Raw genomic sequence first — 22,344 nt, forward strand, 5'->3', positions numbered from 1 at the left:
TGGACGCTTATTACGCACAAGGAAAAAGCATATTCTTCCAAAAAAAATCCAAAGTCAGATGCTCTGTGCACGTGCCTGAGGACACATTTTTTTAGTTTGATAGTGTATCTCATTCGGTATATTCTGCATGTTACAATAGAGGGATTGATCCCGATTTCGTCTCGAAGCGATGAAAATTGGTATGATCAATTCCCTATTACTACACAGAAATATTCCCCATGATTAGACTGTGTGTCATGCACATGACCCATGGTTGTCGGTCAAAGGTCAGGGTTGCTATTGAAGGTCAAATACAGCAAAATTGTTTCCACTCCTTAACTTTTATATGTGTTGATGGATTATCTTAGTGCTGCACACAATGTGAACCCCATGATGAGTCAATATGTCGTGTACATGATCTATGCTTGTAGATGAAGGTCGCTTTTGAAATTTAAGTAAAAATAGCTTTTGTTTCTTAGCTCCTAAATGTCTTGAAGCTTTTTTCGTCCCCAGCCGATGGAACACCAGAGGGGACTATATTATGCCCTCCTTCTATCTGACTTTTCATCCATACACCTGTCTGTCCACAAATCTGGATCCTAAAATTACTTAAACAGTATCTGTTGCCAACAACCATAAGGAACGAACACTAACAGAATTTTCTGCCGGTAGGGGACTTCTGTATTGCTACTGCAATACTCAGTGACTTGTAACCTCTAGCTGAGCCTTAATTGGTCAGTGCTCAATGATTAAAAAAGAAATTTATGTAAAGTCAAGAAAGCTTTATGAGAAATTGTGACATTTTCTGTGGCATAATTTATCTACATTAAAAAAAATTAAAACCTACAGAAATCACAAGGTGAAATATGTTGATTATGCAGTTTACAAATTTCAATCCAAACTTGTATTTATATTTCACAAAAGTGGAACCCCTTCACAATCTAAAATTGCACAGTGCTTCTTTTTCACAAAGTGGGTGTCCAAAAAAAAAAAAATTGTGCAGATTCCACAAATTATCGGGGCTTTAAATTTCGTTGTGTAAACAATGTAAGTTTCAGTAAACTTGAGGTTGTACATTAGTAAATTTGCGACTACTGTTTAAAGACCTGCTCCAGTCCTACCTTTTAACCTTAAATTGTCACTGAAAAAGCATGAATATCCTGACTATGAACAGTGACACCTGTCAAAATAAAGTCTATTTTTAAAATTTTGTATAAAATACCTGTGATTCTGCCTGCTAAAGTGTGGTGCGTGGCTTTTAACTGTTACCTGTTGTAATTATGGGTTGCATACGCACAATAGAATTTGAATAGCCGCGGAGCGGGGCTTTAATTGAATCAAATGATTTAGCAGCGGTGTTTTTGATTTTGTTGTATTTAACACGGCACCATAACACAATAAAAGATCATATGACTACGTTTTAGCATGCAGCTGCATGGTGTGTCTGCTAAAGTAGTGAAGCAAAACAGAATTCATACAGGAAGTAATGATAAACAAGCGCACGTGTGGTTGTGTTTCTGGTTTCAAATTAAAATGTTTAGAATGGGAAATACTACAAGTAAAACTTAAGGTTTTCGACAACATAAGAGCAACAAATGATTTATTTGTTTAAATTTGTTTTTTTAAAGGGACTTAGTGGAATTGAAAAACAAATCTTGTCCCAAAATCCAGGCAGATCTTGATAGTGACATGAAAATTTCAGTATTTCTTTTTTATGAAAAACGTTGTCAATGAGTTATAGTAACTGATGAATGCCATTATATGTATTTCTATTATTCATATTCACAATTTTGTAGACTTGTGCATAATTTTTCACGATTTTCCCTAATGTCACTCTATTTTTCACAAAATGACCAGGCCCAGGCCCCGGCCTTAACAATTATGACTTAAAAGCTACTGAAAGAAAAGTGGATAGGTTCTAGATTTATTTTTTTTAAACTTAACTTGCCCTTTTAAATTTAAGAAATGTTTATTTGTTTCGTACTACGTGTTTGTTTGTGTTAAAGCTTTTTTAAGGTCATCTAAGAAAACTAGTTTAAATGTAAAATGGAAGTTTCTTTGTCTAAGTTGTTTTTGTTTTTCAAATGAAACCAGGCAAGCGAAGGAAAAATGAATTTCATGGAACCATTTATACAATAATATTTGTTTGAAATGTTTCTTTCTTTCTAAGAATAGGACTTATTTGGATAACATTCTTGAGAACCTTACCTTCAAAAACAGATTATTTTTCTTGAGCTATATAATGTATATATTTTTCTTGTCTTGAAATGAGTGGAAGTTGTTCGTTTCTCATTGTTGTTCAAAGTTGTTTTTTTTTAAGTTCGTCGTACCTATATGCTAACTCACAATTTCATTATAAGGTAACTTAGTAACACAAGTAGCTCACTCATGGCGTTGAATTCTTTATGTGAGGAAGCTAGCAATCCAGCTGCTTTCGGAAGTTCTGTGGTTCTACCCAGGTGCCAGCACATGTTTAAAATAATGCATGAAGGGGCACCTGGGTTTGCTCCCCATCAAAGTTTGTAAGTCGCTATGATCATATTGTGTCGTGCCACATTAAACCCAAACAAAACCCCCCCCCCCCCCAAAAAAATCACTGATGCCTACTTCCGATCTGGCCTCTCCACACCAAAAGCAAAACATTTCATAACCAACTCTGTGTATTAGTTTTGAAGTTTAATTAATGTTTTAACTGTTTTCAACCAACTGAAATAACCACAAGTTGATACTTTGTTGATTTAAATACAAATTAGTTATTTTTCACTTAGAACATTTGTTGAAAATTAAATTTCAGCTACTACAAGCTATCTCACACATTGTTTATGGTTTTCAAACTTTCCTGTGCTCATAGCACAAACATAACTCTTGATTAAATTTTAACCCAAAATATTTTTCACTGAAACTATAATTAAGCTGATCTCGTATTATGCATTTATTAGATTGAACTTCTCATCAACCTATTTACATAGTAAAGGAACTCTTATTGAATGATTCAAATTTGCCTTTGTTGCTTGGAACTTTGTTGAAGTTTTTATGCTTTGTTGTCATAATTGCCTAATGTTATAAATTGTAGTTCTTACATGGCCCTGGTTTGATTGCCATTTAAACAAAGAAGAAAGTCAAGCTTTTGTATATATTCTATGATAAACAACAGTTGACGTCTGGATCAGTATAGTGGACGCAACTTGACCCCGATGGTTGACCTTTGTATTATAATACATAATGAGGTACAACCTATTAGTAAAAGGTGCATCTAAACACTTAATCTTTTGCATTAAAAAACACAGCTGCACGAGAAATGGAATTATGAATTTTGTGTAAATATAAATTTGTGTTTTTGGAAAGTTGAAAAAAAACTGTTTCCTGTATACAACTATTCCATATATTTTATACGGTACCCTAGCACCCTTCCTTATTTTCTAAATAAATAAAAATTAAATATTGCCTAAGGTAACCAATGTGTCAAGTTTGCGACTACTATAAGAGAGCATTATGATGTCAAATATACATCAATTCTGAATGTGTTTTTTTCTTCTACTACCCATCATGACTCTTGCTTGATTTTTATCAAATATTTTCAGTGGCATTCAACCTTTAGCTTTTTGGCGCAGGTTTTTTCTGCTTTGCGACCAGTGAGACCAATCATAGTCAGAAAAAATTTTCAGTGTACACCCTTTGATAGTAAGTAGTGCTGCTCAAATTGAATGATGGACCAGTCCATTTTAGAAATTAGCAGGGTAAATGTTAAGAGTGAAAACGATCAACAACTACTTGTAGTTGGTTGACACTCAAGCTGGATTATGAGGCAGAGTGCTTCAGGCATGTTATGCTTTGCTCTGCACAGCAGTGCTCTTGATTGCTTATCATATTACAAAGATGGGTACTTTGACAACGGAGACAGTAATTATTTAGACATGCCTGTTGTTCACTTTATTTAGTTTAATGAAAATAATGTTGTCTGAGAAAATAATGTTCTCTTGTGATGGAAAATGGGAGAAAGAAATTCTGTTGTTTTTTTTGCAATACACTCCGGTTTCAGGATGATTATAGCTCTAGCAGTGGAAGTAGTGGTGGAGTGTACAATGAGAAGTAATGGATATGTAGGTATAGATCTGTAGTGTTTAAAGAAAATAGAAAAGTGCCTTAGTTGGAGGCATTGGAAGTCGGATGTCAGGCACTGGAGAAATTCCTAGGTATAACATAGATATATACCATTGGGAGAATTTAATGTGATTAAAAAAGTTTATACTAGTGATATAGAAAGAGAGAAATATAGTTCAGTTTACTTTAAATAGGAAATTTTACACATTTTCTATTACTTGCGGTAACAAGCCAGATTTGTAGAACAGGTTTTACTTTAGAAGTAAATAATCTGAAGAAAAAGCATTACTGTACGTGTGTAACAAAAATATTGGAATGACATCGAGAGACTCTAAGATAAATTTCATATTCTGTTACTTTTTCAATGCTGCAAGGTAAATTTTATAGCTGTTATCTCTTCAATACTGTTAGATAGATTTTATAATTTTTGCCTCTTCATTGCCTTCAGACACATTTTATAGCTGTCATCTCTCTTAACACAGTGAGATAAATTTTATAGCTGTTACCTCACCAATGATGTAAGATAAACTTAATTGCTGTAACCTCTCCATTGCCTTTAGACACATTTTATAGCTGTCATCTCTCTTAACACAGTAAGATAAATTTTATAGCTGTTATCTCGCCAATGCTGTAAGATAAATTTTATAGCTGTCATCTCTCCATTGTCTTCAGACACATTTTACAGCTGTCAGCTTTCCTAACACAGTAAGATAAATTTTATAGCTGTCATCTCTCCATTGTCTTCAGACACATTTTACAGCTGTCAGCTTTCCTAACACAGTAAGATAAATTTTATAGCTGTCATCTCTCCATTGTCTTCAGACACATTTTACAGCTGTCAGCTTTCCTAACACAGTACAGGCTGTCTAGCATCCCTAAAATTCCTACTTTTTCCTATTTTTTTTCAATTTGGCTAAAATTCCTATTTTTAAAAAAAAAAAACCCCCCCCCCCCCCAAGGAAATTCCTAAAAAGGCCCCTATTTTTTCACAAAAATTCCTAATTTTTTAACTTTTTTGCAATGATCAAAAAGAGAAATTTTTTAAATGTTTTTTTTAATTTCTTCAAATTCAGAAAAAAACAGTTTAGCACAGTTCAAAGCAGTTTACCATGGGTAGACGGTCTTTTCTGAAAATAAAGCACTATTTGTTGGTTACTTTATGTCAGTCACAAAAAGGTAAGCACTTTACATGGTCTTTAAAGTCCATTTTTTAAATTTGAAATTCCTAATTTAGCCCTAAAATTTCCTTAAAATTGTACCAAATTCCTAATTTTAGCCGATTTTTTGTACAAATTGCCCTAAATTTAGCCCAAATTTTTTGTCAGGGTATGCTAGACAGCCTGACAGTAAGATAAATTTTATAGCTGTTATACCTCTCCATTGTCTTCAGACACATTTTATAGCTGTCATCTCTCTTAATTAACACAATAAGATAAATTTTATAGCTGTTAAGCATCCTCACCATTGCCTTCAGACACATTTTATAGCTGTCGTCTCTCTTAACACAGTAAGATAAAATTTATAGCTGTTACCTCATCAGTGCTGTAGGATAAACTTTATAGTTGTTAATTCTCTCCAATGCTGGAAGATAAATTTTATAGCTGTTATCTCTCTTATGCTGTATATAAGTATGATACAAGAGTGGTAATGATATTTTCTGAGAGCATGGCAAGTAATATATGATAGAAACTGTTCAGGGACAAAACTTTCTTAGAGAAGGTACTGATTTAAAAGCCTTCAGGGATTTAAGATGCCATGTTGGTGAATCAGTGAATAAAGGACTTGTAAGTGCATAGAAATATCTAATAAAGATAAAAAGGAGTATTTTATGAATGAAACTAACACGGTAACCATAAATTTATTAATGCAATTAGACTTATTTTTTTATGGAAAATACAATTTTCCACTTCATTTTGACTGATTGTTATTTTATCTGTCAAAAATGTTTTATTAGCTCACCTGTCACATAGTGACAAGGTGAGCTTTTGTGATAACCCTTCGTCCGTCGTCTGTGTGTCCGTTTGCGTTTTTGTCCGTGTGTCAACAATTCTTGTCTGCATGATAAGGGTTTTCATTTTGATTTTTTTTAAAAACCCAAAAACTTGCACACAACTTGTATCACCATAAGATCTTGGTTCCTTTCTTGAACTGGCGAGATGCCATGATGGGTTCCAGAGTGATGGCCCCTGAAAGGGCCAGAATTAGCTATTTTGACCTTGTCTGCACAATAGCAGCTTCATTTATGATTTGAATTTAATCAAACTTGCACAAAACTTGTGTCACCATAAGATCTTGGTTCCTTTCTTGAACCGGCCAGATCCCATAATGGGTTCCAGAGTTATGGCCCCTGAAAGGGCTGAAATTAGCTTTTTTGACCTTGTCTGCACAATAGCAGCTTCATTTATGATTTGTTTATAACCAAACTTGCACACAACTTGTATCACTACAAGGTCTGGTTCCTTTCTTGAACTAGCCAGATTCCTTCATGGGTTCCAGAGTTATGGCCCTTTAAAGGTCCAAAATTGGCTATTTTGGCTTTTGCAGCCATATAGAGACTTCATTTATGGTTTTATTTGATACAAACTTCCAAAATATCTTCAACAACAATAAATCTTGGATTCCATGACAAATCAGATCCAATCGTAAGTTCCAGAGTTATTTTATATCTGATTACCTCCCCTGATTGTAATCAAAATGGATTTACGGTATATCAGTGAGTACTTATAGGACTTACTTGAAATTTCATTATTGTTATTAGTTGGACTGAGCCAATCAGGGTAGATAACTATGGGCTGATTTTATGTCAAATTACCTCCCTTTATCTCAAATTAAAATGGGTATATCTCCGTAACTAATGAAGATACTGATCTGAAATTTCATTTCTGTCAATAGATTTATTTGGCAGATCCTTCTTTTGTTCACTTACAATAATTTTTTTTGAATTACTTCCCTTTTACGTTACTATAAATAGCTTATTTTTAAAAACTTTTTTATTGTTGGCCGTAGGGAAAAACCGAGACCACTTTTCTGTGGTACAACATGGATGGTACCTCCAGTTTTTATCTGTACCTTGTAAGATTTTTTTTTTTCTTTTTGGTTAAATTTCTTCCCTTTGTTGTTCCGGTCCTTTGGACTTAGAAATTTTTTCTGCGGACCTTCTTGTCCTCAAGTGCAATGATAACAGGTGAGCGATAAAGGGCCATCATGGCCCTCTTGTTAAAACTTATTGTGTTTTTGTTTGTTTCGGTTGCAGACTCTTTAATTCTGACATTTTCTTTGTCTTCAATTCCAGAAATATGTCCAATAACTAACCATTTGGATCAAATTATAAATTTACTATTTAATTTCAGACAGTTTTCTATAGTTGCAGATCTGAAGTTAAAAAAGAACTTTATTCAATTTGATTTTCATGAAATATCTTTCATTGAAGTTTAATCTTATAAGTTACTTTGCATATAAATTGTTGATTATTGGTGCACCCACTTCAAACCTGTAGTCAATTTCGTTTATTGTTTACTTTAAAATGATCTATACAAAGGGAGAAAAAGTGTGTATCTTAAGAAAAAAACATTAAATTTTCAATATAAAAAACATATATGAAAATAAACAAATTTTGGAATATTGGAAGTAAGAACCAACAGTTCTGTTTATATAACCTGTGTTTACTTTAAAAGATCTATACTTAGTTATATCTTAAGAAAGATCTTTACAAAATATTGGAATTAATTTGAGTGTTGAAAGCTGTCGAGAAAGAATTTTATAGCTGTTGACTCCATAATGCAGTAAGAGTGGTTCAGTCATTCCTGAAAATGTGGCATTTAGTTACGTAATTATAGTGACTTTGTATGGACAGTACTTCCTGAGTTAAATTGGTCTTATGTGGAGCAGACACCTTGCTTAAAAAGAAGAGCAGTGCACAGAATAAAGCGATGAAGTAGTACTCAGAAGAGTTTATTTCAATGGAAATATTTAGTACTGCAGCTGTTTTAAAACATAAAGAGGAATTTATATTTTGTTCATGTCATTCAGCCTGTTGATCAGTTGTAATGTCTCCCACCACACAGTGGTGTGGGAGACATATTGATTTACTCCAGTCTGTGTGTGTGTGTGTTTGTGTCTGTCTGTCACAAAGCTTGTCTGCACTCTAAGTCGATCATTTCTCATTTATCTTCACTAAACTTGAACAAAATGTGTTTGACCATGAGACCTCGACTAAGTTTGATAACTAGCTAAATCAGTCCAGACATTTTGGAGTTATGGCCCTTAAATTACCAAAAAATCGGCCTTTTTACTCTTGTCCGCACTTTAAGTCAAACATTTCTCATCCGATCTTCACCAAACTTGAACAAAATGTGTTTGACCATGAGACCTCAGCTAAGTTCGATAACTAGCTAAATCAATCCAGACATTTTGGTGTTATGGCCCTTGAATTACTCAAAAATCGGCCTTTTTACTCCTGTCCGCACTTTAAGTCGAACATTTCTCATCCGATCTTCACCAATCTTGAACAAAATGTGTTTGACCATAAGACCTCAGCCAAGTTTGATAACTAGCCAAATCCCCCCATGCACTTTTGAATTATGGCCCTTGAATTACTGATTGGATCCACTTGTCCAGACCATCTAATTGGATCCACTCGTCTAAACCATCTAGAGAAACTAGACATTTTTCATAGAGGCAGTTGTGGGAGACATGCGCTTTTCTCCAAAGCATCTCTGGTTCATTTCATAAATGGAGGGAATCAGTTCCGCATTTCTCTGTCTGGAATTATTACAATATGCAATGCATAGTTCCAGTTACTATGTTTTGCTTATTATTAAGTTTCGCCATTTTTAGCTTGACTATTCAAAGAATAGTCAGCTATTCTACTCACCCTGGCGTCGGCGTCACACCTTGGTTAAAGTTTTGCATGCAAGTACATAATGGCTATCATTTAAAGGCATATAGCTTTAAAACTTATTTTTTCTTTTTCTAGGTCAGTTACCAACCGCACTGGGTCAAGTCCCATAACTCTGACATGTATTTTGAGCAAATTATGCCCCCTTTTGGACTTCTGGTTAAAGTTTTACTTGCAAGTTACTATCTCCAAAACTAATGCAGATATTGAATTGAAACTTCACATGTTTCTTCGCGGTTATAAAACTCATTGATAGAAGCAAGTCCCATAACTCTGACCTGGATTTTGGCCAAATTATGCCCCCATTTGTACTTAGGAAATCCTGGTTAAAGTTTTGCGTGCAAGTACATGCAGCTATTACTAAAAGGGTATAGATTTAAAACTTATTTTTTATTTTTCTAGATCAATTACCAACCTCATGCACTGGGTCAAGTCCTGTAACTCTGACCTGCATTTTGGCCAAATTATGCCCCCTTTTGGACTTAGAAAATTCTTGTGAAAGTTTTGCATGCAAATACATACAGCTACATGTATTACTTAAAGGGATATAGATTTGAAATATATTTTTTATTTTTCTAGATAAATTACTAACCTCACTGGGTCAAGTCCCATAATTCTTACATGTATTTTGGGCAGATTATGCCCCCTTTTGGACTTAGAAAATCCTGGTTAATGTTTAACATGCAAGTTACTATCTCCAAAACCAATGCAGATATTGAAGTGCAAAACATCACATGTGTCTTTAGGGTTATAAACTAGTTAATAGCATCAAGTCCCATAACTCTGACCTGCATTTTGGCCAAATTATGCCCCCTTTTGGACTTAAAAATCTTGGTTAAAGTTTTTAATGCAAGTACCTACAGCTATTCCTTAAAGGCATATAGATTTGAAACTTAATTATTTTTTATTTTTCTAGATCAATTACCAACCTCACTGGGTCAAGTCCCATAACTCTGACTTGTATTTTTGGCAAATTATGCCCCCTTTTGGACTTGGAAAATTCTGGTTTAAGTTTTGTGTGCAAGTTACTATCTGCAGAACAAATGCAGAACAAATGCAGATATTGAATTAAAACTTCACATGTGCCTTCGGGGTTATAAAACTAGTTGATTGCATCAAGTCCCATAACTCTGACATGCATTTTGGTCAAATTATGTACTCTTTTGAACTTAAAACTTCTGGTTAAAGTTTTGCATGCAAGTTATCTCCAAAACTAATGCAGATACTGGATTGAAACTCTATAGATATTTTAACATTTAGGGTAATATTTTCCTGCTTCTGGGACAAGAATTCGAATAGTCGAGCATTTGCTGTCTTACGGACAGCTCTTGTTTTATCACTAGGGAGGAGAGCTATTATTTGGGCATATAGCTTTGAAACCTATTTTTTGAGTCGGCTAAAGGCTGAAAGCCTTTTGACGAGTCCTTGCTATCCAACGATTCTCTAAACGGACCGAATAACATGTGAAGGGATGTAGTTCCATTAGATTTCTCAAATTTCAAACAGTTCACTGCATGAATAAGTTAAGTTGTGTCAATTCCCTTTGCTATGACCAATATACGATGTAATCTGTCATATTTATGACCTGTAAATTTTGCAATTCTCGAATGTAATATTAAGCATAAATGTGCATTTTAAGAATTGCGAGGGTTACAAAGCTTTGGGTAAACATCCAGCGAAAGACAAAAAATAGTTCCCGCAGGGCTCAGATAAGATGCGAATTAGCGTAAATTACGTTAGAAATAATGCAAATAGCATGTCTATTTAATTCTAAGCGTATAAAAACGTATATAAAAAATTTCAGAAAACGCACACAATGCTTTTTTTAAAAACAAAATCTGAATCGTCTGGATGCGTTAGGTAACATAGCCGATCACCTTAATTCTCCCCATTGAACGTAAACACGCATCGTATGATTTCTATAAAAATTTGGTGGGTTGAATTTGCGTCAGTAAACGGATAAATTATCGGGAAAAAGAAGCTCTTACTGGTTTGTTTAGTTACTATTGATATTAAAAATGATTTAATTCTTATTTTTCGAGAAAAAAACAAATCGGCGAAAAAATTTAAATTGTATTTTCTGTAAATTTTTGATATCGAAAAATAGATCGTCTATGTTTGGCGAAACCCAAACAACTTTTTTATGAAAAGATTTTAAAAAAGAGGTAATTTAACCGTAAACTTCAATGTCAGATACTGCCATTTGCTGCTAAATGTCTTCGTACATCACAATTTGGGAAAATATATTGTTCAAACTGGAGAAAAGTGTAATCGTATCCGGATATAATATTTTGGGAAATATCGAGCTGTGTTATGAAATTTTTTAAGAAAAAAATAAAAACAAACTGAAACTGGTAGACTATACTGTCAGTACATCAATCATTAGCCGACTCAGGCCATTCAGGCCTTTGATTTCTTTTTCTAGTCCAATAACCAACCCCACAGGATCAAGTCCCATAACTTTAACATGTATTTTTGGCAAATTATGCCCCCCTTGTGGACTTTGAAAATTGTGGTTAAAGTTTTGTTGCAAGAAGTTAGTATCTCCAAAACTAATGCAGTTATTGATTTGAAACCTAACTTGTGTCTTCAGAGTTATAAAACTAGGTGATAGCATCAAGTCCCATAACTTTGACATGCATTTTGGCCAAATTATGCCCCCTTTTGTACTGACTAAAGTTTTGCATGTAAGTTACTACAGTCAACACTGTATTAAGAGACCACCCAAGGGACTGCTAGAAAGTGGTCTCTTAATGCAATGGTCTCTTAATGAATTTCAGTCAGATGAAAAGAAAAGTTTGTTTTAACTGTTAATGTAACTGTATTTATTATGAACATACATGCAAGGTTTAAAAATCTGTTTTAACATTGTGAACACTTTTTCAAGTCCACAAACCGTGAAAATTATGGTTAGATTGTTTGTCAGCTCGACTGATACAAAGGTTAATTGCATTCAGTCACATGCAAAACGTACTCGCTAATTACACAGATGAAGAAATACCCGGTAGAATTTTGGTACCCGGTCGCTTAATAGATACTTTTGTCGAATAGTTTACTTGTCGGGACTACATTAATGTGGTCGCTAGTCGTTTAATAAAAAAGTCGTTTAATGGAATGGATTTATATACTGAAATCATTCGGGAGGGATTTTGACCGGTCGTTTAATACAAAAATCGCTAGGTAGAGGTGGTCGCAAGTATGATGTCGACTGTATCGCCAAAACTAACACAGATACTGGATTGAAACTCTATAGATATTTTAACATTTAGGGTATTATTCCTGCTTCTGGGACAACAGTTGAAATAGTCGAGCATTGGCTGTCTATAATGTAGTCTGTGTTCAGACCGTATGTTTTGTTCATAGGAGTCCCTTTTCTTCACAAAACATACATAATCAGAACCAAGACTGATGAAGTCAGAATATTTAACAAATATTTTTTCCAAAAAAAAAAAAGATTTTTTTTTTCTAGCCGGTAGCCAGACTATCTTTGTGGCTGTCAGTAACTCGTGATTTGTGGTGTTGTAGCCTGGCATGTTACCCCTGCTTTAAACTCAAAGAAGCAAACCATTAAATGATTTAGTCTTGACAGAAAATTTATGACTTTTGTCAAGATGCCAATCTAAGATAGCAATTAAGGCAGAGCCTTTTTGTGGACAAAATTAATTGAATGAGAACTGGTTTGCTGAGAATTCATATTTTTCTCAGCTTTTTTATGTTGCAACTTTATAGATAACTCACAGTGTTCCCTAATTGAGATAGTGGACAGGTTGCAATGTAATACCGTGCTTTTGAGATAATTGAGACGTTGGAGTGTTACAATGCCATACTTCTGAGGTAATAGAGAGGTTGGAGTGTAATGCCATACTTCTGAGGTAATAGAGAGGTTGGAGTGTAATTAATGCCATACTTCTGAGGTAATAGAGAGGTTGGAGTGTAATGCCAAACTTTTGAGGTAATAGAGAGGTTAATTGTAGTATAATACTGTACCTTTTAGATAATGGAGAGCTTTCAATGTGATGCCATTATACTTTTGAGATAATACAGAGTTTCTGAGATAATAGAGTTGTTGCATTATAATTCTGTACTTTTAAGAGAATAGAGGGGTTGCAATATAATGCCATACTTTCGAGATAATAGAGAGGTTGTAATGTAATGCAGTACTTTTGAAATAATGGATAGGTTTCAATCGAACTCCGACTTCTAATAGAGAGGTTGCTGTGTAATACTGTACCTTTTAAATTTAAATGGACAGGTTTCAATTTGATGCCATAATTTTGAGATAATACTGTCAGAGCTTCTGAGATAATAGAGTGGTTGCAGTTTAATACCATACATTTGAGATAATAGAGAGGTTGCAATGTAATATAGTACTTTCGAGATAATACTGAGTTTCTGAGATAAAAGAGTGGTTGCAATGTAATATAGCACTTTTGAGATAATGGAGAGGTTGAACTGTAATACCTTAGTTTTGAGATAATGGGTGGGGATGGGGCTGGGGTTGCAATGTGATATCGTACTTTTGAGATAACAGAAAGGTTGCAATGTAATATTGTATTTTTGAGATAATAGAGAGGTTGCGATGTAATACTTTACTAATGAAGATCATGGTCTGCATTGTTTGCGTTTCAGTCAGTAAATTTTCAGTGAACACCCCTTCGAATAATAAATGGTGTTGCCCAAATTGAACGATGGACCAGTCCATTTTAGAAATTCAGCAGGCTAAAGGTTAACTGGCAAAATTGAGCCATGTTAGAATTGAGAATGTTAGCAGAAATAAAACATTGATGAACACAATGCAGGTTATGGTAAAGCAGGCAATTCAGAGTATAGTGAAGACTTCTTTTTTTCTGTGCCAGTCACCTTGAGACAAATTAAAGGAACACATTTTCTGAAGGTTTAATAAGTACTTTGTGAAACAAATTGAGAGAATGTGAGGTCTGTTTTGACTGGACAAATTAATTGCATAGCTATGGTAAAATAGAATAGAGCTTTTGTAAACTAGGCTTTGAAAATAACTTTTGTTTTTCATCATTATGAGCTGCTAAATGTTTTGTTTTTATACATATATTTCGTCGTGGCTGCAAAATGATTTTTTTTATAGACACTTATCATAGTTGCTAAATGTTTTTCTTTATAAACACCTACCCATCAGGGACTTAAAAAATTTAGGTATTCATCGGCATTTAGATATATTAAACATGTGTTGTATATAAGGAGAAAGACATTTCTTTTGGCAAGGAATGGACCCCCACCCTCCTGGACATGCACACACACAAATGAGAGGTGGATGGGATAATTTAAAAGCTTTATAGTCCGTGTCTGATAACTTCAGAGTGACGTCACGTTTGTTTATGTTTTCTGGACTTACAAATCTAACAAAATAGTTAAAGCAGCTTACATAAACAATGATATTGGGCATATTTTATTGCAACACGTTTGTCAGTCCCGGTACCTCAGTGGTAAGCATTGATGTTTGAAATGTCAAATTTTGCGGGCGGTAGGTTCGAATCGAGGTAAGTGTTTTTTTTATTTTGTTTTTTTTTTGTTCTCTTTCAGGGTAACACAGACCTGTAAACACATCATATTACGAATGCATAGTAACGAAAACACTCGGAAATTTCGTGCAGGTGAAATTCCTCTCTCACTGGTATATTGCCAGTATTAGTGTAATCAACATGTCCGAGGCGTCCATATCTGTTGTTGCAAAGAGAAACATTGTTCCGTATAAGAATGATGCTAAATGCATACTACAAATGTTCTGAAGGTTATTTCAAGCATCATCATTTTTCAATATTTCAGTTCGTTATTGCATACCGTAGTGCAGTATTACTGTACTTCGAATATTTTAAATTGTCTTTGAAAAAAATGTAATTAAAACATAAACAAAGATTTAAAAAAGTATAAATCACGTTGGGATTCGAACAAACCCCACAATGGAAATTAAAAGAATCGCGCTTGTACGGCTAACGCTCTATGGCCGTTAATAATCTTCTACTTCAAAGTAAGCGTTCAAGTTAGTATTTAAATATAAAAGTGTGTACTTAGATAATCAGATAATTATCGATTACCCTCCTGACAGACTCGTCTAAATAGTCACTCTGAAGTTATCAGACACGGACTGTAGTTATATTTTAAACCCACCCCCCACCCCCTCTTTTAATTGTTTGTTTGAAAGCTTATTGTAGTAACAACCTGTGAACCGATTACAGTCCTCCGGTAGACTGTTAGTAATTTCAGTACGAGGATTATAGTGAAAGGCACCAAAGACGCTTAAATGTCAGATGTTTCCCTGCTGGTGTAAAGCACCCAAACACGGGACTGTTATTTTAATGTTAGTATTTTTAGCTCACCTGTCACAAAGTGACAAGGTGAGCTTTTGTGATCGCGCGGTGTCCGTCGTCTGTCGTCCGTCCGTGCGTGCGTGCGTGCGTGCGTCAGTCCGTAAACTTTTGCTTGTGACCACTCTTGAGGTCACATTTTTCATGGGATCTTTATGAAAATTGGTCAGAATGTTCAACTTGATGATATCTAGGTCAAGTTCGAAACTGGGTCACGTGCCGTCAAAAACTAGGTCAGTAGGTCTAAAAATAGAAAAAACCCTTTTGACCTCTCTAGAGGCCATATATTTCACAAGATCTTCATGAAAATTGGTCAGAACGTTCACCTTGAGATATCTAGGTCAAGTTCGAAATTGGGGCACGTGCCATCAAAAACTAGGTCAGTAGGTCAAATAATAGAAAAAACCTTGTGACCTCTCTAAAGGCCATATTTTTCAATGGGATCTGTATGAAAGTTGGTCTGAATGTTCATCTTGATGATATCTAAAGGGCCCAAATTCGAAACTGGGTCACGTTTCCATCAAAAAAATAGGTCAGTAGGTCTAAAAATAGAAAAAAATTTTTTGACCCCCTCTAGAGGCCCTATATTTCATGAGATCTTCCCTGAAAATTGGTCAGAATGTTACCCTTTATGATATCTAGGTCAAGTTTGAAAGTGGGTCACGTGCCCTCAAAAACTAGGGGCAGTAGGTCAAAATAATAGAAAAACCTTTTGGGCCCCTCTAAAGGCCTATTTTTCATGGGGTCTGTATGAAAGTTGGTTGAATGTTCATCTTGATGATATCTAGGTCAAATTTCGAAACTGGTCAGTGCGGTCAAAAACTAGGCCAGTAGGTATAAAAAATAGAAAAACCTTGTGACCTCTCTAGAGGCCATATATATCATGAGATCTTCATGAAAATTGGTCAGAATGTTCACCTTGATGATATCTAGGTCAAATTTTTAAAGTGGGTCACGTGCCGTCCAAAAATAGGTCAGTAGGTCTAAAAATAGAAAAACCTTGTGACCTCTCTAGAGGCCATACTTGTGAATGGATCTCCCTAAAATTTGGTCAGAATGTTCATCTTGATGATATCTAAGTCAAGTTCGAAAATGGGTCCCCGTGCCATCAAAAAGTAGGTCAGTAGGGTCAAATAATGAAAAACGTTGTGACCTCTCTAGAGGCCATATTTTTCATGGGATCTGTATGAAAGTTGGTCTGAATGTTTATCTTGATGATATATAGGTCAAGTTTGAAACTGGTCAAACTGCATCAAAAAATAGGTCAGAGGTCTTGAAAATAGAAAAAAACCCTTGTGAACCTCTCTAGAGGCCATACCTGAATGGTCTTAAGAAAATTGGTCAGAATGTTCACCTTGATGATATCTAGGGCAGGGGTTTGAAACTGGGTCACGTGCCATAAAAAAACTAGGTCAGTAGGTCAAATAATAAAAAAAAAAACCTTGTGACCTCTCTAGAGGCCATACCCTTTTATGGGATCTGTATGAAAGTTGGTCTGAATGTTCATCTTGATGATATCTAGGTCAGGTTTGGAAAAATGGGTCAACTGCGATCAAAGAAGGTCAGTAGGTCTAATATTAGAAAAATCTTTTGGGCCCCTCTAGAGGCCATATTTTTCAATGGAAACTTCATGAAAATTGATCTGAATGTTCCACCTTGATGATATCTAGGTCAGTTACGAAACTGGGTCATGTGCGGTCAAAAACTAGGCCAGTAGGTATAAAAATAGAAAAAAACCTTGTGACCTCTCTAGAGGCCATATTTTTTTGAGATCTTCATGAAAATTAGTGAGAATGTTCACCTTGATGATATCTAGGTAAAGTTCAAAACAGGGTCACGTACCTTTGAAAACTAGGTCAATAGGTCAATAAATAAAAAAAGAAAAAAAAAACCCCTTGGTGACCTCTCTAGGACCTATTTTTCAATGGATCTTCATGAAAATTGATCTGAATGTTCACCTTGTGATATCTAGGTCAGGTTTCGAAACTGGGTCACGTGCGGTCAAAAACTAGGCCAGTAGTATAAAAAAATAGAAAAAAACCCTTGTGACCTCTCTAGAGGCCATATTTTTCATGAGATCTTCATGAAAATTAGTGATAATGTTCACCTTGATATCTAGGTAAAGTTCAAAACAGGGTCACGTACCTTTGAAAACTAGGTCAATAGGTCAAATAATAGAAAAACCTTGTGACCTCTCTAGAGACCATATTTTTCAATGGATCTTCATGAAAATTGGTCAGAATTTTTATCTTGATAATATCTAGGTCAGGTTCAAAACTGGGTCACATGAGCTCAAAAACTAGGTCACTATGTCAAATAATAGAAAAAACGACGTCATACTCAAAACTGGGTCATGTGGGAAGAGGTGAGCGATTCAGGACCATCATGGTCCTCTTGTTAGTTGGAGGAGCAGGGCATCAAACTATGGTCCCTGGTTTCATATGGCAGACTGTACCATTCGACTTTTTATTTATAGACAGCTTCCCAGCAAACAAAAGACGTCTTTATTTGGTTGTTATGACGTCTTTCCGAGACGTCTTTTTGACGTCTTTTTTTGGTTGTTTTTGAAAGGTGCGTTCACGTCTTTTAGAGATGTCTTCAAGATGTCTTTTAGAGACGTCTTTTTCATGTCTTTTGGTGACGTCTTTTTCTCGTCTTTTTTCAGTTGATTTTGAAAGGTGTGTTCACGTCTTTTAGAGACGTCTTTTTCACGTCTTTTAGTGAAGACTTCAGAAACTCCCCATAAAACATTTAAAAATTAAAACTAGCACAACAGAAAGATAAAACACATGTTGATAAATGTAAATATGGCTTACCGGTACCTGGCTGCTCTTCTGTCATTAACTTTTTTTATAACTCGATATATCACAACTCGCCTGGCTTAAATTTCCTCGTTTTCCGTTTAAAATGGCGGTCTACATGTAAACACGTGGTATGCTGGATTTTGATTGGCCCACACCTAGTAGGAATTTATTTAAGGCATTGGAGGTAAATAGTTATGTACAGGGCTTGTGTATATTTGTATCTTTACAACGATCGCATTTCATTTCTGATAACAGATTTTCGTTTTTTTTTTTTTCAAACAAATTGTGCTGTATTATCATTGCACCTAAGAAGAATAAAAGGTGAATTCTGTTTTTGCAAAAATGTCTTTATGACGGAATAAAAATGTTTTTTAAAAGACGTCTTTTTTTTGCATGCAGAACGACGTGAAAAACACGTCGTTTTTTGGTCACAGACGTAGCGACCAAGAAACAACCAAATAAAGACGTCTTTTTCTGGTCACAGACGTCGCGACCACGAAACAACCAAATAAAGACGTCTTCCAGACGTCTTTTGTTTGCTGGGTTGTTGCCAGTTTAAGTTGCAATTTGGAGGATAGTTTGACACAGTTGCTGAAGCTTTGCCTAGTTGTGGATTTTATGTGCTTTTGTCATCATAAAGGAGGTATAATGTGATCTATCCAGACAACAGCACAGCTGTAAATTAAGTTACCCTAATCTCAGCTGATTTTTTTCTTGATGTTTGCTGATTATTTTCAGTAAGAGAAATTCCAATAGGAAGTTTTTCATTATTGCTGGGTAATTATGTAACTTGTATTGTCCCATAATGTCCAGAAGATAGGTCTGTTGTCTGAATGATAATTTTCATAATTTAATTCTTCAAGAAAAAAAAATCTCATCCAGGTCTTTCTAAGAAATAAAACGGAGATAATCATGAGAAACAATGAATTTTCAACAGCCAATCAGAACACGGAAAGTGATTTTATGAATTTATACGCAAATGTATATGTTTCTATTTTCCAAAACTGCACCATCGATAGGCCCTCGATCAGCAGGTAAAAGAATTGGTTTCATAAGTATATAACATCAGATTATTTTTATCACCTCCATAACCTTGAAGTAGCAGCGTTACAAAATCATTCTTAAATTCACTTTTCTCTTTATAAGATGTTCTTGTTCACGGACAAACGAAATGAAAAAAACGCTCTTGTCTGCCGGCAAAACATTTTAAGTCGGACCAACGAATTCCAAACCCCTGATTGTCCAAGTTGGGTAGCAAATAAATTTCTAATTTATAAAGAAACAATCAGTTTTGGAAATTACGTTAATAAATAAGGAAATAATGAGACCATTTCTGATATAGAAAGGCCACCTGAGACTTTTCTGTCTGTTAAAAGACCTCAGTTAAAGGAGGGAAAAGTGTCATTTTCCCCCAGATTGGCAGTGAGTTGTGCCATGCATGAATTTCCCATTTCGACAGGCCATTTAAGCCCCTTCCCAAATCAGCAAGGGACTGATAATAAAACATCAAGATCTGCACTGACTGACAGTCTACTGACCTCATGAAAAAGACCAAGCTGGAAATATGTGGTTGATTAAACTTCAGGAGCCAGGCTGGTTTTATGCGAGAAAGGAAAATAAAGGCAGGAAATTACAGAACTATTGGTTCCAACATCTGTAGCAGTAATTCTCTAACAAAGTTTATGAACAGTCAGTGAGAAATAGCTGTTGTTTTGAATGGATTGTGGATTACAGTTTTAAGTGCAAAAAAGTGTTGTTTCTTTTCGTACTGAAGAAATTGAATTTCGAGTGCATTTGATTTTTTATGTCAGATGGAGAAATTGTCATATCGAATTGCTAATGCTTTTAATTGTGATATAACCAGCTTTTTGGTTGAAAGAATGTTTTAACAAAATGTACGTTTTTCTAGGATTTGAAGGTTACATAGGTTCATATAGAAGATACAAATTCATTGCTAAAAAAAGATGAATTAAAACTTTTTAATGAGGTAATATTTATTGAAACTTCTGTGATTGCAATATATATTGCCGCTATGTATCTGTCTATCATAATATATATATTTCTTGCATGCCAGAAAGGATTTTCCCGTGCTTTTCTGGTGCTAGAAAAACTCATTTTACATCCAAGGGTGTAAGATGACTCAAATATGCTATGATTTATGAATGAATGCGTAAATTCATACACTACTGTAACAAAATAGCACCTTGAAGAAAAACCTTTGTTTTTAGCTCACCTGAGCACAAAGTGCTCAGGGTGAGGTATTGTGATCGCTCACCGTCCGGCGTCCGTCCGTCCGTCTGCACTTCCCTTTAAACAACATCTCCTCCTAAACCGACAGGCCAATTTTGATGAAACTTCACAGGGATGTTCCTTGGATGGCCCCCTTTCAAAGTTGTTCAAAGAATTGAATTCCATGCAGAACACTGGTTGCCATGGCAACCAAAAGGAAAAACTTTAAAAATCTTCTTCTCAAAAACCAGAAGCCCTAGAGCTTTGATATTTGGTGTGAAGCATTGCCTAGTGGACCTCTACCAAGTTTGTTCAAATCATGACCCCGGGGTCAAAATTGACCCCGCCCCAGGGGTCACTTGATTTTACATAAGAAAATCTTAAAAAATCTTCTTCTCAAAAACCAGAAGTCTTAGAGCTTAGATATTTAACATGTAGCATTGCCTAGTGGACCTCTACTAGAATTGTTCAAATCATGACCCCGGGGTCAAAATTGACCTTGCCCCAGGGTCACTTGATTTTACATAGGAAAATCTTCAAAAAATTTCTAAAAATAAACCTGAAGGCCTAGAGCTTAGATATTTCACATGTAGCATTGCCTAGTGGACCTCTACAAAATTTGTTCAAATCATGGCCCCTGGGGTCAGAATTGACCCCGCCCCAGGGGTCACTTGATTTTACATAGGAAAATATTTAAAAATCTTCTTCTCAAAAACCAGAAGCCTTAGGGCTTAGATATTTAACATGTAGCATTGCCTAGTGGACCTCTACTAAAGTTGTTCAAATTATGACCCGGGGGTCAAAATTGACCCCGCCATAGGGGTCACTTGACTTTACATAGGAAAATCTTCAAAAGTTTTCTAAAAATAAACCAGAAGGCCTAGAGCTTAGATATTTCACATGTAGCATTACCTAGTGGACCTCTACAAAATTTGTTCATATCATGACCCCCTGGGTCAAAATTGACCCCCACCCCCCAGGGGTCACTTGATTTTACATAGGAAAATCTTCAAAAATTTTCTAAAAATAAACCAGAAGGCCTAGAGACTAGATATTTGACATGTAGCATTGCCTAGTGGACCTCTACAAAAATATTTCAAACCTTGTCCCTCTGGGTCAGAATTGACTCCGCCCCTAGGGGTCACTTGATTTTACATAGGAAAATCTTAAAAAAAAATTCTAAAAATAAACCAGAAGGCCTAGAGCTTAGATATTTGACATGTAGCATTGCCTATTAGACTTTTACAAAGTTTATTCAAATCATGACCCATGGGGTTACTTGATTGTACATAGAAAAATCTTCAAAACTTTCTAAAAATAAACCAGAAGAGCTTAGATATTTGACATGTAGCATTGCCTAGTGGACCTCTACAAAAAGTTTTCAAATCTTGTTTTTAAAGTTACTTAAAGAAAATTTCAACTATATTTTCTCATAATTCTTTTGATTGATTTCTATTATGATCTTTTGACCTTGAAGACTTGTCCTTAAGTGCAATGATAACAGGTGAGCGATATAGGGCCATCATGGCCCTCTTGTTTTTCAATTTGGCTAAAATTCCTATTTTTTTTAAAAAATCAAAGGAAATTCCTAAAAAGGCCCTATTTTTTCATAAAAATTCCTAATTTTTTAACTTTTTTGCAATGATCAAAAAGAGAAAATGTTTTAAATGTTGTTTAAAAGTTCTTCTAATTCAGAAAAAAACAGTTTAGCACAGTTCAAAGCAGTTTACCAGTGGTAGACGCCTTTTCTGTAAATAAAGCACTATTTGTGAGTTACTTTTATGTCAATCACATAAAGGTAAGCACATTACATGGTCTTTAAAGTCTATATTTTAATTTGAAAATTCCTAAATTTAGCCCTAAAATTTCCTTAAAATTGTACCAAATTCCTAATTTTAGCCCTATTTTTTTGTACAAATTGCCCTAAAATTAGCCCTAATTTTTTGTCAGGGTATGCTAGACAGCCTGTATTTGGTATGTAGCATCATCTAGTGGT

At 35.0% G+C, this 22,344-nt stretch overlaps 1 protein-coding gene across 2 annotated transcripts in view; it reads left to right on the forward strand.

Moving 5' to 3' along the window:
- The window catches only part of LOC123531451 (rap guanine nucleotide exchange factor 4-like), a 162,993-nt gene that overhangs the window by 28,131 nt on the left and 112,518 nt on the right, over positions 1–22,344 (forward strand). Inside the window, exon 1 of one of the 2 annotated variants that reach the window (XM_053517423.1) lies at positions 4,069–4,172. The exons of the other annotated variant lie outside the window; for it this stretch is intronic. Within the exon in view, the coding sequence (XP_053373398.1) occupies positions 4,147–4,172 (26 nt within the window). The 5' untranslated portion in view covers positions 4,069–4,146. Of the gene's footprint in view, positions 1–4,068; positions 4,173–22,344 lie in introns of those variants that run through there. 2 annotated transcript variants of the gene reach the window in all.

The sequence above is a fragment of the Mercenaria mercenaria genome, chromosome 11 (assembly GCF_021730395.1).
Source record: "Mercenaria mercenaria strain notata chromosome 11, MADL_Memer_1, whole genome shotgun sequence".
Taxonomy (NCBI): domain Eukaryota; kingdom Metazoa; phylum Mollusca; class Bivalvia; order Venerida; family Veneridae; genus Mercenaria; species Mercenaria mercenaria.